General features: G+C 46.8%; 2 protein-coding genes across 3 annotated transcripts; one reads left to right on the top strand and one right to left on the bottom strand.

Moving 5' to 3' along the window:
• Nucleotides 1-3793: 3793 nt before the first annotated feature.
• On the bottom strand, nucleotides 3794-9292 carry LOC106551392 (uncharacterized). 2 transcript variants are annotated; one of them, XM_087711193.1, is made up of 3 exons: nucleotides 8469-9292; nucleotides 7399-7510; nucleotides 3794-6678 (listed from the first exon to the last, which is right to left on the bottom strand). In XM_087711193.1, the coding sequence occupies exons 1-3, from the start codon at nucleotides 9141-9143 to the stop codon at nucleotides 5810-5812; spliced, it is 1656 nt and encodes a 551-aa protein (XP_087567319.1). In that variant the 5' UTR covers nucleotides 9144-9292; the 3' UTR covers nucleotides 3794-5809. The 2 variants fall into 2 exon arrangements, with proteins under 2 accessions (XP_087567319.1, XP_087567320.1); XM_087711194.1 differs by having other exon boundaries at nucleotides 3794-6675.
• A 2415-nt stretch (nucleotides 9293-11707) lies between these two features.
• On the top strand, nucleotides 11708-16396 carry LOC148047013 (uncharacterized). The gene is made up of 2 exons (XM_087711192.1): nucleotides 11708-11808; nucleotides 13970-16396. The coding sequence occupies exon 2, from the start codon at nucleotides 14165-14167 to the stop codon at nucleotides 15917-15919; it is 1755 nt and encodes a 584-aa protein (XP_087567318.1). The 5' UTR covers nucleotides 11708-11808; nucleotides 13970-14164; the 3' UTR covers nucleotides 15920-16396.
• The last annotated feature ends 666 nt before the right edge of the window (nucleotides 16397-17062 follow it).

Raw genomic sequence — 17062 nt, 5'->3', positions numbered from 1 at the left:
TTTAAAGCTGTTAAGTTTGAACACCCCTGGGTTTTTTTTTTCCAAAGGGTTAGGGGTGCAAGGGCCTTGTAACTCAAAGCTTTAAGACTTGCCTGCTTCAAATGCCAGAGTTTCTGAGCCAACATTTTGGTTGCTAAGCAAGAGCGTTATTAAGTGAGTTTCACCACATTTTATAAGTTGGCCCACCCAGTCACATGGCTGGCAAGCCACTCCCACCCGGTCACATGGCTGGCAAGCCACTCCTACCTGGTCACATGGCCAGCAAGCCGCTCCCACAAAGTAGGCCACACCTACACAAGAAGTTCTAAAAAAAATTGAAACCCACCACTGACCGTACTGGAACGGTACCTGGTGCTCCCACCAGGTAAGCCCCACCCCTGTGCTAGGCCCAAAATTAATACCTTCCACCTAAGTGAGAAGCCTTGCAGTCTCTCTTGAATTCAGCTCTGTATGCTAGAGAAAAAAGAAATCACTTCCGCCTTCGTTTGCTCTTCTTTAAGCTTACCAAAGAAATTACAGCTCAAGGGCACAAGTCTTAAAAACTTTTGTTTTAAGCGTCCCCCTCCAGCCCCCCCGCAGCCCGTTTTTGCTCCGGGTAGGGGTGGGGGTTGCATGAGACCGAGTGCTGCTTGTCACACCTCCTGGCCACGCCCATCCAGCCGGTCATTAGGGCAGAGAACCGGTTGTTCAATTTATTTGAATCCCACCACTGGTAGAGAGAGGGTCATGCGTAAGCGGTAGGCAAGGGTGCATGCACGTAGCTCAATTTGCGCCCGCAGCTTGCACCAATGGTGCATGTAGGCACATGCTCACCCACCGCTCACACAAGAGGGGGATGCACACCCTCCCCCATCACTTCTGCGGCCCGGTTCCAAACTCAAGGGTTGGGAACTTGCCCTTCCAGCTACTTGCTCTCTGTGGCTCTCCTCCGGATTTTCTATTCTTTTTGTATTGCAGTGATTGCAAGTATGGCCTTCGCCATGTGGTATCAACAGACGAAACAGATCTCACAAACTCGACATCCTCTACCTCCTTTCTCCAATATGATGGTAATTTAAGAAATCAACTTCTAACCAGGGTACGCAGTTGCAACTGATTTTTGGCAGGATTTGGGTTTGGCTAATCTAGAAAAAAGGACTGGGCGGGGGATGGATGGACATGATCGCAGTATTCCAGGATTTGAGGGGCTGCCACAAAGAAGAGGGGAACAATTTATTTTCCAAAGCACCCGAGGGCAGGACATGAAACAATGGATGGAAACTAATGAAGGAGAGAAGCAACCTGGAATTGAGAAGAAATCCCCTCACAGGGAGGACGGCTGGAACAGCTTTGCCTTCAGAAGTTGTGGGTGCTTCATCCCGGGAAGTTTTGAAGAAGAGATTGGACTTGTCTGAAATGGCATAGGGTTTCCTGCTTGAGTAGGGGGTTGGACTAGATGACCTGCAAGGTCCCTCCCAGTTCTTTTCTGATTGTTTTTCCGGTTGAAAGTGACAAGGCGGCATAGCAACATGCGTAGAATCTTGACTTGAGGCGTTCATGATAAAAGCAATTGGAAACTGACAAGAGTGAAAATCTACAAATGAAACACCACAACCTGTGATCTTCACAGCATTTGTCTCTGCCCCACCTTCCCTTGGCAACCGTTTTCCTTAGTGACCATTTTGCTTCCAATTTAAGAAATGGATTGCAGTCACTAAACGAGGAGAGGATGTGTATAACTGTTGAGGAAGCACAAGCTTGCATTGGCTATTTTGGCAGCTGTAACCCTCTGTTGGCTCATGCTGAATTCATAATCCAGTAAACCTTAGTGTTTATTATGTATTTTAATTTTTTGGCTGCCCAACTCCAGTGGACTTTGGCCAGTGTACCAAACTAAACAAATAATTAAAAACCTCAAAGATTTTATATGTATGTATGTATGTATGTGTATATATGTACGTATGTAGTGATCTTCCTCCCATATTTGGGCATACCGGGGGTTGTAACTCTAAAATAGATACCTTTCACCCCGGCACAGCTGATAAGGAGTCGAGCTCTGTGGCTTGGTGGTTAACACATCTGCCTAGGATGCAATACAGCACAGGTTCGATTCCCAGTAAGGGTATGGCTAGCTGATGAGAGCTAAATAGCTTGAAATAGATCTATACTAGTCTCCCTTTATTTATTTATCAGCACAAATACATACACACACACACACACACATATATACATGTAACAAAGGTAACAGTAAAAATATTGGGTTTCTGTCGTGATGGACTCTTGTGACGAGCCGATAGAGAATGGAAGCAGTACCATTCCTCCCATATTTGGGCATACCACGGGTTGTGACACTAAATACACACATATACATACATACATATATATGTATTTAGTGTCACAATCCCTGGTATGCCCAAATATGGGAGGAATGGTACTGCTTCCATTCTCTGTCTATTGGCTCGTCACAAGACCATCCAGACAGAAAGCCCAATATTTTTAACTGTTGCCTTTGTTACATTTGTGTTGTATTTGTGCTGATAAATAAATAAAGCGAAACTAGTATAGATCTATTTCAAGCTATTTAGCTCTCATCAGCTAGCCATACCCTTACTGGGATTAAAACCGCACAGGTTCTAATCCCAGTAAGGGTATGGCTAGCTGATGAGAGCTAAATAGCTTGAAATAGATCTATACTAGTTTCCCTTTATTTATTTATCAGCACAAATACAACACATTATATATATATAACAAACTGGGGATTTCTGGGAGTTGAAGTCCATAACGGAGAGTCTCAAGGATGTCAGTCCTTCATTTCTTTGGCCCGAGATCAGGGGTGTCAAACTCAAGGCCCGTGGGTGCTTAGATCTGGCCAGGGGTGAAACACTCTAAAGTCTGCTACCGGTTTGCTTTGTGTGCATGCGCACAACAGGTGCCGAGAAGTCTTTTCTGAGTCCGCAAACATTAAGTAGAACAGCGATTGGGGGGGGGGGGGAGAGAACAGCTGTGCCGCAGGATTTCCTGCTTTCTAGCAAATATAAATCGTGCAGCACAGCTGATTCTCGCACACCTGATCGCCTAAACTTTTTTTTAGCATTTATTTTACTAACAGTAGTAAAAAAAATGCTTTACAAAGTTTTTAAAAGTTCCGACAATCAGCTATGCTGTGAATATAAAGAATATCAACAACCTCAGAGAGGACCAAGGACTCTTCGTTTTCACCCTGAACTACAAGTATTCTCCTTTTATTGGAACTGGAAGCAAATGCTGTTTTGGGGTAAAAACATCGTAAAATGTTGGCAGGACGCTGCAAACAGCCGTAAATGCAGACCAGTTGCTGAGCTCTTGAAATGCCGTCATTTGATCATGGGGGACTCAACTGCCAGGACTTCAGAACTGGATTGTAAGTACCCCTGGAGAGACTTGTTCTGGGAAGATGTTTGCTTCTCATCCATGAAGCTTCTTCAGCTCTGACTGGATGGTGGGGAATGGAAGTCAGAGCTGAAGAAGCTTCTTGGATGAGAAGCGAAACGTCTTCAAAGAAAAACCAGAAAGTCCAGTGGCCTCTTGAAAAAGCATCTTTGGGGACAACCGTGACCTCAATCTCCAGAGACATTTAGAGAGGTAAAACATCCCTTTGAATGATCACTAAATGTCCTTTTGCTAAAGGACCTGTAGTTTGGGGTGGGTGGGTGGGTTGCTGAGTAGGCAGCCCCTTGCCTTGGCAACCATGCTGTGTGCCCCCGCCCCACCCCATATTCCAAAGCATTTGTCCAAAAGACACCAGAGGCCCTGCTTCAAACGACAGAAAAGCCTGTTGGCGCTTGTACTATTTTAATCAAAAAGATAATACTTCGAAAATAATTCTCCACAGATTGACAGCACGACTTACGACCCCAAAATTTCTGTTGCTGAGCAAGAGCATTGTTCAATCAATTTTGCCCACCATTTAGGACCCTTCCTTGTCACCGGGGTTAAGTTAGTAACAAGGTCATTAAGCGAATCTTGGTCGTCGTCGCCCTTGACTTGGCTCGCCAGAAGGTCGCGAAAGTGGGATCATGTGACCCGGGGACACTGCAACCGTCATAAATATGAGTCAGTTGCCAAGCGACCGAATTTCGGTCATCAGTCATTCTTTTTCAGTGCCGTTGTAACTTCGAACAGTCAGTAAAAGAAGTGTTATAAATTGAGGACTATTTGTATCCAATAATTGCTAGGGCCAATCTTGAGACTCGTCAAACAGTCATCCAGGTTTGGGTGGTTTCTCGGCTTGAGAACAAGGACGGAACAAGGAACAACCAACAAGGAAGAGTGCGTAGCGGATGCCATTCCTTCTTGACTGAAACCCGAGAAACCGACAGCTAACCACGATGAGGACCCGGATTGTTGGGAGGGAGGGGCAATAGGCTGACTCTGTAAACCCCTTAGAGAGAGCTGCAAAGCACTGAGAAGCGGTATATACCATATTTTTCAGAGTATAAGACGCACTGGAGTATAAGATGCACCAAGGTTTTGAAGAATCAAATTAAAAAAAATATTTTTTTGCACTCTGCAAACTTTCCAAAAATGGGACACGAATAGCCTTTAGGAGGCTTGTAGAGTGCTCCGGGGGGGGGGGGGGGAACGGCCCATTTTTCGCAAAACAGGTCCATTTTCTATCAAAAAAATTGCATGCATAGCCTTTAGGAGGTTTATGGAGTGCTCCTGGGGCTGCGGGATGGGGTGGGGCCAAAATTGAGCAAAAAATGGCCCATTTTTTACTCATTTCTGCCCTCTGCAACCCCCAGGAGCACTCTGAAAGCCTCCTACAGAGTCTACACAGCCATTTTGGTGAAGAGTGCGGGGTTTCGGGAGGGAAAAAATCAGTGGTGGGTTTCAAAAAATTTTCGAACCTACTCTGTGGGTGTGGCCTCCTTTGTGGGAGTGGCTTGCTGGCCATGTGATCTGGTGGGAGTGGCTTGCTGGCCATGTGTTCTCTCTCTCTCTCTCTCTTTCCTTCCTTTTGTTTCTTTGTCCATTTTTACTTTTTTTCCTTTCATCTCTCTCTCTTTTTCTTTTTTTTTTCTTTCTTCCTTTCTCTTTCTCTCTCTCTGTGTGTGTGAGTCTGTGTGAATCTGTGTGTGTGTGTGTGTGTGTGTGTGTGTGTGTGTGTGTGTGTGTGTTGGGGAAAATTTTTTGGAACCTCTTCTGTAGGTGTGGCCTGCTTTCCGAGTCTACTGGTGAAACCTCTTCTAACCGGTTCGGTAGATTTGACGAACCGGTTCTACCGAACTGGTGCGAACTGGTAGGAACCCACCTCTGGAAAAAATGCTGTATTCGGTGTATAAGACGCACCCAGATTTTCATCCTCTTTTTTTAGGGAAAAAGGTGTGTCTTATAAGTCTTAAGTGCTGCTGCTAAGTGCTATCCCCAAGAAGTACATCTTGTAGCTTCTCAGTGCACAACTCTCTGAAAGGGACAAATAGTTGAAATCTTTTGCCACCACTTCCCTCACAACTGTGGGCAATTCGCCATATTGCTTTAATGCCAATTGGATTGGAAATTTTTCCGAGCGCCAAGAGAGGAGCAAATCCCCTCCCCATGGGCTAATCCAGGGGTCGGCCACCTTAAAGACTCAAAGAGCCACAAAAGTCATAACCGGAAGCCCCCCGTTCAATTCTGGAAGTCCGGTCCCCTCAACATAGAGTCTCCTCCTAGAGCGGCGTCCCTTTTCCTCTACCTGTCCTAACCAAAAGCCCTATCAATTGTGCAGCTAACCGGCGACAGGGAGCCACAGCAGAGGGATGAAAGAGCCACATGCGGCTTCAGAGCCGCAGATTTGTCGACCTCCGGGCTAAACACTCAGCTTCTCCGAAGTCTCGCAAGCCATGGCTTCCAAATGAATCTTGTCTCCACATTCAAAAACACTGATACTTTTGCCCAATGCGTACATTTTCTGGTGGGCCAAGCACGGCGAATGCTGCTTCAACTTCTGACCGTATTCGGGGCATTTAAAGGTCTTCTCCTCCACAGGAACGATGGGGGACTGAATCAGTCTGGGCTGATCTGAGAGGCTACAATCTGCATTTTGACACATCCGTCCCCCCAGGTGGACTCGCTGATGGGAGGCCAGGTAAGTGCTCCGGCTGAAGCTGTCCCCACACTCGCCGCATTTGTGGGGTTTCTCACCCGTGTGAATCCTCTGGTGGGAGTTGAGAATCGCCTTTTGGCTGAAGCTCTTGCCGCACTCCACGCAGATGTATGGCTTCTCCCCCGTGTGGATCCTCCGATGCTTGATCAATGTGGACAAGTCGCAGAAGCACTTGCTGCAAAAGGAGCAGCTGTAGGGCTTCTCCCCCGTGTGGATCCTCTGATGGGAGGCCAGGAGGTCGCTACGGATGAAGCTCTTCCCGCACTCCAAGCACTTGTACGGTTTCTCCCCGGTGTGGATTCTCAGGTGGATCTTCAAGCTCGACTTGTAGCTGAAGAATTTCCCGCAAACGTTGCACTTGTATTTTCTCTTTTCGTTCGGTTTCTCTTCAGGGAGGGAAGCGTTATGGAATCCCGCCACTTGGGAAGCCGTACTTTTCTTACACTTATCCGTGAGGTAGTTTCTCCTTGTTCTCTTCAGCAAGGGCATCTCTTCCAGCTTTGGTGGCTCAGTTCTGTCGGAGGCAACTTTCAAAAATTTCCTGCCATTCTCGTTCTGCCGGACATCGCCTGCTGAAATAAAGAGAGGATTGAAGAGGGCAAAAGGCAGAAAACATAAAATATACCACTTCAGACAAATGGTTATCCAACACCTTCTTTAAAAAGTTGTGAGTGCTGGAACATTCACAACTTCTGAAGGCAAACTGTTCCACTGATTAATTGTTCTAACTGTCAGGAAATTTCTCCTCAGTTCTAAGTTGCTTCTCTCCTTGATTAGTTTCCATCCATTGCTTCTTGTCCTGCCCTCAGGTGCTTTGAAGAATAGTTTGACTCCCTCTTCTTTGTGGCAACCCCTGAGATATTGGAACACTGCTATCATGTCTCCCCTAGTCCTTCTTTGCATTAAACTAGACGTACCCAGTTCCTGCAACCGTTCTTCATGTTTTAGTCTCCAGGCCCCTAATCATCTTTGTTGCTCTTCTCTGCCCTCTTTCTAGAGTCTCCACATCTTTTCTACATCGTGGTGACCAAAACTGAATGCAGTATTCCAAGTGTGGCCTTACCAAGGCATTATAAAGTGGTATTCACACTTCACGTGATCTTGAGTCTATCCCTCTGTTAATGCAGCCTAGAACTGTGTGGGCTTTTTTGGCAGCTGCTGCTCACTGCTGGCTCATATTTCAATGGTTGTCCATTTAAAAAATCCCTCTGACAGTTACTACTATTGAGCAAGGTACCAAATTTTTCATTGATTATTCCATGGAAACCCAGGAATCTCTGTTTTTTACTCACCACACAAATTTCCAACTTTCTCCTCTTCCTCCAGGAACGACCTTGGGAAAATCCCTTCGCTGTCAGACGAGTCCCGCTCTGCCTTGGCTGAGGGAACAGCGGCTGTGGTCCCCTGCAATGGCAGACAGGATCGAAACATGAAATGCAACTTAGGAACAGGGAAGGCAAGGAAATGAGTTTGCCCCATCACCTCAGCCTGTCCCACACATTCAGGTAGGGAAGGCTGTGCGCCCTTGCGTGAGGGATACAGGGAATTCGCTCCCCCCCCCCTTAATTAACAAGCCTAACCTCCCCATCTTGGAATTCGTCTTCTGTTGGAATGTTTAGAATGTGGTTTTAGAATTTATTTATTTTTTTAAATCCTAAATTATTCTGATTTTAATGTTTAATGTTATTGATGGAATTGTACACTGCCTAGAGCCCCACCCTGAGGGAGATGAGCAATTAAGAAGAATGGAATGGAATAAGAAAGAATGGGGGAAAGAATTGATTAACAACTATCAGGAAATTTCTGCCCCGCGCATGGAACCATCCCGTCTCCCTCCCACCCCGGTCCAACAAGCAGGAAAGGTTAGGAACCATTGTTGTAGGGCAGGGATGTCAAACTGGATTTCTTAGAGGGCTGGATCGGCATTGTAGTTCTCCTCCACGGGCTGGCAGGGGGGGTGGGGATGGGGAGACAGGACGGAAGCCTCCTACAGCATCCAGCCGGCCAAAATGGACTCAAGGCCCCCACCCCCCTGAACCCCGTTTTCGTCCTGGACGGTCTCCTGCGACACTGTCCCGGCCGAAAACGGGCCCCGTGGGGCCTCCACGCGACCTGTTTTGGGCTGGCAGAATGCTGCTGGAGGCCGGGGAGGCCGAAAATGGCCCACACAAAGGCACCACGGGCAGGTCCTTTCCAGGTCAATCCCGCAGGCCAGATTTAAGCCCCCCATGGCTGGATCTTTTCTTTTGGGTCTTTGGCCTGCCACTCTGTCTATTATTCTGCTCCCATTTTCTCACAATAGAAAATGCAAAAACTCTGATTTACTTTTGGATGCTATATGGAACCCTGACAGGGGATTTACCTGTTGTTCCCATCTCAAAGACTCTCTTTGCATCCAGAGGAAATCCTCGGCCAGGGCCACCGCCTGGGTGCAGCAAGCAGGGCCCCTCTCCCGTACCCAGCTCTGGATCTCCGGAGGCAGGACGGTCAGGAACTGTTCCAGGATCAGCAGCTCCAGGATCTGCTCCTTGGAGTGCCTCTCCACCTTCAGCCACTGACGGCACAGCGCCTGGAGCCGGTTGTAAACCCCGCGGGGCCCCTCGGCTTCCTGGTAGCGGAAACGCCGGAAGTGCTGGCGTTGCTTCTCCCGGCTCAGGGCATCCCAGTGCAAGATGGCTGCTTTCACTTTCCCGTAATCCTGCCGGTCTCGAGACTCCAGGTTACTGAAAGCTTGTTCGGCTTCTCCGCGGAGGGCAGGCCAAAGCCGGGCTGCCCACTCTTTCCGGGGCCACCGACAGGCCTCAGCCACTTGTTCGAAGGAGGCCAGGAAACCCTTGGGGTCGTCCCAGGGGGTGGGCTCCTCTGGAGCCTGGCTGCCCCACCAGCCGGAGTGCAGAGAGCCTGCGGTTATGATCAGGTCCTGCCAGTGTTGGGGTAACTCCGCATCTGTCTGTAGCATCTCCCCTCCCAGTTTCTTGGGGAAAAATTCCCACATGCGTTTCGCCTGGACCTCACTCAAGGCGCTCAATGTGGACATCGCCTTCTGCCTCTTCTCCTAAATGCAGAAAGGAGACGCTTGCAAACACCTCTGGTTAATCCGTGAATTTGTCCAAGGAAGAAACTTTTCTTTCCCAAACTGGCTTGGTCAGTGAAGTAATTGTTTTTTCCAAAAGGTTGATGTTTTTTTTCCCCCTACAGAGAAGATGGGAGAAATGGGGAAAAAGACAAGCCAACAATTAGCTTTTTAATCATGTTGTCATCAGAGTTGGAAGGGACCATGGAGGTCTTCTAATCCAACCCCCAGCTCAAGCAAGAGTCCATATATTGTACATATCTGAGTGCCCCTGCAGATTGGTCCCTTATCCAAAAGCAAACAAATCCTTGCATATGAAAAGCAAATCTGTCAAGGGTCGGGGAAAGGTATCCTTAGAGATGAGAACATGGGAAGAGTGAACAAGCAGGATGGCGAGGTATTTAGCAATAGCAGTTAGACTTATATACCGCTTCATAGGGCTTTCAGCCCTTTCTAAGCGGTTTACAGAGTCAGCATATTGCCCCCAACAACAATCCGGGTCCTCATTTTACCCACCTCGGAAGGATGGAAGGCTGAGTCAACCCTGAGCTGGTGAGATTTGAACAGCCGAACTGCAGAACTGCAGTCAGCTGAAGTAGCCTGCAGTGCTGCATTTAACCACTGCGCCACCTCGTTTGCCTGGAATCCATACTGTATATCGGACATTAATACAATTGAGCGAGTCCAGAGGTATTTCACGAGAAGAGTCCTCCATTCCTCCGCTCAACAATACAAAATCCCTTATGTCACCAGGCTCGAAATTTTGGCCTTGGAGCACCTTGAACTACAGCCTATGGTCTGTTCTCAGCATAGTACACAAAATTGTCTGCTACAACGTCCTACCTGTCAACAATTAATTCAGCTTCAACTGCAACAATACACGGGCAAACAATAGATACAAAGTCAAGGTAACCCGCAGAAAATACGACTTCGGCACCAGAATGGTCAATGCCTGGAATGTTCTACTTGACTCTGTTGTTACATCCTCCAACCCCCACGGCTTCAACCTCAAACTGTCCACCGTGGACCTCACCCCATTCTTAAAGGGATTCCATAAAGGGGGTGTGCATAAGCGCACCAGCGTGCCTACGGTCCCTGTCCCACTGTCCCCATTTGTTTGTACTCATTTCATGTGCTCATGTCCATGTTTATACTTATACCTGTTATCTTGTACATGCTTGACAAACTAAGTAAATAAAATAAAAATAAATAAATAAATAGCTTAAATTTTCCAAGGTTGAAAAACACTGCTAGGAAGCAAGAGGCATTCAGGAGATCCAGCCTCTGGGTCCTTCAACTTGGGAACTCAGGATTAACCTTCCTTCCTTCCTTCCTTCCTTCCTTCCTTCCTTCCTTCCTTCCTTCCTTCCTTCCTTCCTTCCTCTCTTCCTTTCCTTCTTTTTATCTCTTTCGCTCTCATGCTAAACTAATTTTCAAGGTTTGGGTGTGTCTATGTGTGGGGAGAGGGAATGGAAGGAGGAAGTGCTAAACTGCCCTTCTTAACTACTGTTCAAAAAGCAATACTGGTAGTCCTCGACTTACGACCACAATTGAGCCCCAAATGTATGTTGTTAAGCGAGGCATTTGTTAAATGAGCTTCCTCCCATTTTAGGACTTTTCCTACCGCCATTGTTAAAGGGAATCCCTGCCGCTCTTAAATTAGTAAACCAAACCTTTCGGTGGATCTGATTCCCCACAACCAACTTTGCTCGTCCGAAGGTGGCGAACATTGATCGCATGACCCCAGGACACTGCAAACCGTCATCCATACGAGTTCGGGTTGCCCGGCATCGGAATTTTGATCGTGTGACCCTGGGGTCATCGTCACCGTGACTTTGAACGGTCACTAAATGAATTGTTGTAAGGTGAGGACTAGGTCTATTTCGGGGGTGGATGGGTTGCAACTGGCAAGCCATTTGTCAACAACAGACCCCCGAGGACCCAATACAGATGCCACTTCCTTAGTCCTCGCCCCAAGAAAAATGTAACAGTCCCCCCAAAAAACATCCCAGACCAAACTTGGACACAAACTCCTTAACGGAGAAGCAAGGACGGGGTGCGTTGCGCACTAGATCGGCCCTTCCGACGTGCACCCGGGAAGGGGAGGGCGCCCCAACCCGGGTTTCGTTTAGCCGTCGTGGGAACTCGCCCCAAGTGGGAAGGCGGCAGCTTGGAAAGAGCCGCCAAACACCCTCCTGCTGACCCCAGCTCTGGGATACAGCCTCGCCCATCATCCCCGGCCAAGTCGGCTGGGGAAGACAGTTGCTGGGGTCCTGTGACTGTCTCTCTGACTTTCTACCTCCCGCTTAAAAGACTCGCCTTCGCCCGGCCAGGAAAGAGGCGGCTCTCGCCCAGCGTCCTCCGAAGGGGAAAAGTCGCTTGCCGGACCCCGAAACAGCAACTGATACCGGGGGAGGAGAGGAAGGAGGGGCCAGAGCGTCTCCCCCCTCCATTCTCCCAGGAAGGAAAAAGGAGACGGAAAAGGCGGGGAGAGGCTTTCTAGGGGCCTCTCTAGGAATCACCTCTCGTTCTTCCTCCCTCCCTGGGGTTTGCCCACTTGCGGCATTTTGGGCGGCTGTGCAACTCCTGGGCATCCGGCAAGGCTGCTCCTGGGCTCCGCTCTGAGCAGGTGGGGCTCCCGCTCTCCCTCGGGCTGCCAGGAGGGCTTCTCCCCGCCAGGAGGAAGGTAGCCCCGAGTCGGTGCCAGGAGGAAGCTTCGGGTGGATGCAGGGCTGGACAGGGAGCCTCTTGGCAAAGGGGGGGGGAGCCTCGACCCACGGAGGGAAAGGGGGCTTCTCCTCCAAGGGTTTAAGGGGGGGGATTATTGGGTGGCTGAAAGAAATACCCGCCCTTCTCTCTTCAATGGGGGGTGAGGGGTTTTTCTTTAGGGGAAGAAAAAGGGTTCAAATGGCTTGAATTGAGTTGAATGTTTTCCCAAGGCAGAAAAGATCCGCTTTCTTTCGGCTTCATCTCAATGGAAGAGAATGAATATTCTTTGCTTTTATCCTAGTGTTTTAATTGTTTTGTTTCTGCAAAGCTGGGTAGAATCTGAAAAAAAAAACACCATTCTTTGCCCAGTTTTGTTTTGAAAGGATGTGTCAGTTGTGGGTTTTGTCCATCAGAATAGGGCGGGAAGGGACCCCCCCCCGGAGGTCTTCTAGTCCAGCCCCCTGCTCAAGCAGGAGTCCCTATACCATTTCGGACCGGTGGCTGTCCATTCTTTTCCTAAAAGACTCCAGTGTAGTAGCAGCCACGACCTCTGCAAACCAGTTGCTCCACTGATTAATTGTCCTCCCTGTTAGGAAATTTTTCCTTAATTCCAGCTTGCTTCTCTCCTTGAATGGTTTGTAGTTTCTGGGTCCGTCCCCCCACCCCCCGCCTTTCCATCCACTGTTTCTCCTCCTGCCCTCTGGTCCTTTGGAGAATAGGCTGACCTCCTCTTCATTGTGGCAGCCCCTCAAATACTGGAATAGCTATCATGTCACCTCCAATTCTTCTTTTCTAGTCTAGACTCACTATTCTTTTCAAAGAAGGAAATAAGATTGGTTTGGCATGATCTCTTTTTAACAAACCCATAATAGCTTTTAATTATAACTTTTTTTTTCTCTAGATGTTTGCAGATCAGATTTTTTAAATTCTTTTCCAGTATCTTCCCAGATATTGATGTTGGGCTGATTGGTTTGTAGTTTCCAGGGTCTCCCACCCCCTTTTCTTGAAAATGGGAACCATAATCTGCTCTTTTCAGATTCATTGTTGTTTTATTGGTCTCCATGTGCAGTAGAAAAAAAGGGTATTACTCCATGGGTTTGATTATTTCTCTTACATCTTTGATTTTTGCTTCAGGGAGATAACATACCTGCCTAGATCGACTATAGTTTCTGTTCCCCTATGAATTGAATCACCTGTCACCGACAGGGAATAGGGCGGCATATAAATAAAATAAAACTTCAAACTAAAAATAAAACTTGCTTTCTTTCTCTAAGAAATGCTGGAATATTTTTTCCCTGTTGTAGAAATGCTAGATTTTGCCTCCTTTTAAAAAACTATTGCTCTTTTGTGGGTGGCTTCATATTTTTTTCCAGGGGGAGAACATGACAGCGATTGTTCAGTTCCAGAGGGGCTTCCTTGGAGTGGAGGAGGATACATAGAAGGGGATTTGCTCTCGGTTGTTGTTTCCTTCTGAAAGTGATAGGCTTCCATCGGTCTTCCTCTTTAGGTCCATATATTCTAGGGTCAATTTTTTAAAATGGGAATTGTTTGTTCCCTGTTATGTTCAAACTGCATTGCTGGCCCCAATCAATGTATTTGCATCGTCCCTTAACTATAAAGCAACAATAGGAAGCCATTCTAGGTGGGAGACATCTTCAATCTGTGCTGGCCCAAAGAACAGGGTCTATGAATACCTACATGGATTGTACTCTGTACACAATTAGCTCTACTTGGAACATATAAATCCTATGAGGGGTCTTTGCAATTTCTCTCCCATCATATAGAATCATCTCCCACACCCAAAGCGAGCAAAAGGAAAAGGCAGGGTTCATCTCCAGTTCAGGCAGGGAAATGGGGGGCAACAGGGACTCTGTCAGCCATCTCTCTCATCATACGAAGAAAAGGGGAGGGGAGGTCAGCTCCACAGGGGGCATCCCAGCATGGCTTTGATCCTGGGGGGATGGAATATAGGCTTTGGTGGGCCCTCCAGTGTTCATATAGGGGGTCTCACCGCTATTGTTTGGGCTATTTGGAGAGCTGAAGAAAATAAATCTTCCTCTCTGTTTCACTTCATCCTGCAGGTGCAACCAGGAAAACCTTTGCCCAAAGTTCTGCTTGCAGGATTCAATCTGGGTCAGGTTTTGTCTTCTCAGCTTTCGGACTCATGCTGGAGTGGATCCCCTCCTCCTGCCCATCGTCCAACCTATTGGCCAAAGTTCTGCTTCTTCGAATTTCCTCCGATAGAAATCCCTGAAAGTGAGCAGCACCTGGAGACTATGCAGAGGGGGGAACACTTTGGCCAAAGGTCCCCCCAGAGGAATCAGGGGAGACTCTCCAAATGCTCCGATTGTGGGAAATCCTTTGCTTACCGGTCCCTCCTTTTGATCCACCGGAAGCTGCACACGGGGAATGGATCCCACCTGTGTTTCCTTTGTGGGAAATCCTTTCCTGGAGTGTGTTGCTTTGCCAAACATCTCCGGAGCCACCCTGGACTGAAGCCTTACAAATGCGGAGAGTGCAGGGAGCGTTTTGCTAAAGGCTCGGACCTTGGAGCCCATCAGCGAATCCACCAGGGAAAGAGACCTCAGGAGTCCTGGAAGCGCTGGGGAAGATTTCCTGAGAGATGGCATTTCTCTAGGCCTCAGAAGAGCCCAACTGAAGAGAAGCCCTGCAAGTGTCTGAAATGTGGGCTATGCTTTCCTCAAACCTCGCAGCTGCTTAATCATCAGCAAATCCACACCGGAGGGAAACCTTATCAATTTCTGGAGTGTGGGAAATCTTTCCGTTATAAACAATTGTTTAGAAGACATGAGAAAATTCACACAGCGGATAGTCGTTATAAATGCCTAGAATGTGGGAAGTGTTTCAATAAGAGCTCATCTCTTTGCAAACATAATAAAACACACACAAAGGACGAAAACAAAACGTGCCTAGAATGTGGGAAATCTTTTTCCACCAAATCATGCCTGCTGAAACATCAGAGAATTCACACTGGGGAAAAACCCCACAAATGCCAAGAATGTGGGAGATGTTTTGGTGTAAAGTCAAGTCTAATTCGACATCAGAGATTTCACACTGGGGATAGACCCTATAAATGCCCAAAATGTGACAAATGTTTTTTTACAAAGTCACATCTTTTGGAACATCAAAGTATCCATACAGGGGTGAAGCCCTATATGTGCATCGAGTGTGGAACATTTTTCCGTACAATACAAATCCTCAGAAGTCATGTGAATGTTCACAGAGGGGAAAAAAAGTTCAAATGTTTAGAATGTGGGAAAACATTTGCTTATGCATCATCCTTTAGAATTCACTGCCAAACCCACACTGGTGAGAAATGCCACAAGTGCTCAGTTTGTGAGAAATCTTTTACCCGGAAAAATACACTTTGGATGCATCAGAAAAGCCACTTAGAGAAGCAATATAAATGTCCAGTCTGTGAGAAATCTTTTACCCGGAAAAGTACACTTCGGATGCATCAGATAAGCCACTTAGAAAAGCAATATAAATGTCCAGAGTGTGAGAAAACTTTCCGTTGCAAATATTATCTTAGAAAACACGAGAGGATTCACAAAGGAGAGAAGCCTTCCAAGCCTGTGCAGAAAAATGAAAAGTGCCCAGAATGTGGGAGATGTTTTAACACAAAGTCACAGCTAAATCAACATCGGAGAGTTCACTCCGGAGAAAGACCCCATCAATGCTCAGAATGTGGGAGATGTTTTACCAGCAAATCATGCCTGCTGAAACATCAGAGAATTCACACCGGAGAAAGACCCTATCAATGCCCAGACTGTGGGAGATGTTTTGTTCGGAAGGAACACCTAATTCGACATCAAAAACTTCACACTGGAGACAAACCCTATCAATGCTCAGAATGTGAGAAAGGTTTTGTGGATTCTGCTGGACTTCGGAGACATCAGAAGAGGCACACAGGAGAGAGGCCTTATAAATGTGTGGCGTGTGGGAAAGGTTTTTCCCAAAAACAACACCTTAGGAGGCATCAAAAGGTCCATTCACGAGTGAAGCCATAGAGATGCACAGAGTGTGGTAATGTTTTGCTCAAAAGGGAGACATGAGAAAAATGACATGGGAAAAGCCCTAATAGGCCCTGATGGTAGAACAGTTTTTCATGGTTGTTCAACCCTTAGGAGCCATATAAGAGATCATAAAAAGGAGAAAAATTAGAAACTCTCAGATCGTAGGAGAGCATTTTCTTTTCAATGGTCCCTTAAAAATTACACTCTATATCGGAAAGATGCACTTTAAACGTTTGAAGTGTGATGAATGATTTCCTTGGAAAACTACTCTTTCAGCATCAGTGAATTCTTATTGGAGAGAAAATTTTATCAGGGCTTAGAATGTGGCAAAGATTTTTATCTTCAGATGCATATGAAAAATCCACACAGGAGGAAAACCTTGCAGGTGTGAGTAACATGAGAATACTTCTCCTTGCCAATTGGAGCGCCTTGCCTCCTGAAGTTTGTCCATTAAAATTGCCTCCTTGGAAATTTTCTTTGCTAAGTTAAATGTTGTTATATTTTTTAAAACAAATTATTTCTAAGACATGAAAATGAAAATCTGATGAGATCGTGGAAACCTAATATCTAATGTGAAATTGTCAGGAACCGTATAAGGACTCCTGCCTTGCGCAGGGAAGGTGGGACTAGAAGCCTGCGCCTCTGTTATTCTGTGGTAGGTCCCTTCTAGCCCTTTGATTCTAAGTATTTGAAAAGAAAATGGAAAATGGATGAAAAGCAAAAGGAGGGTTCATTTAGTGTCCATTCAAAGTTACAGTGGCACTGAAAAAAGTGACTTATGACCACGTCTCAGCAACCCCATGGTCATGTGATTAAAATTCAGATGCTTGACCACTGATTCACATTTATGACGGTTGCAGTGTCCCAAGGTCATCTGATCCCCTTTTGCGACCTTTTGACAAGCAAAGTGAAGGATGAAGTTAGATTCACTTAATAACCATAAGACTAGCTATACAACATCAGTGTTTCACTTAACAAGTGTGGGAAGAATGGTTGTAAAATGGGGAAAACTCACTTAAGTGTTTTACTTGACAACAGAAATTCTGGGTTCAATGGTGGTCGTAAGTAGAGGACTACCTCTAGATAATAAATTGAGAGTTCTTCGAACAGGAACACGGAGAAGTCAAGGTGATGACA

This window comes from Thamnophis sirtalis, unplaced genomic scaffold, assembly GCF_051295495.1.
Source record: "Thamnophis sirtalis isolate CommonGarterSnake01/CBP01778 unplaced genomic scaffold, rThaSir2_p1.2 scaffold_3, whole genome shotgun sequence".
In the NCBI taxonomy this organism is placed as follows: domain Eukaryota; kingdom Metazoa; phylum Chordata; class Lepidosauria; order Squamata; family Natricidae; genus Thamnophis; species Thamnophis sirtalis.
The sequence above is the reverse complement of the archived record's forward strand: the minus strand, read 5'-3'. Positions and strand labels throughout refer to the sequence as shown.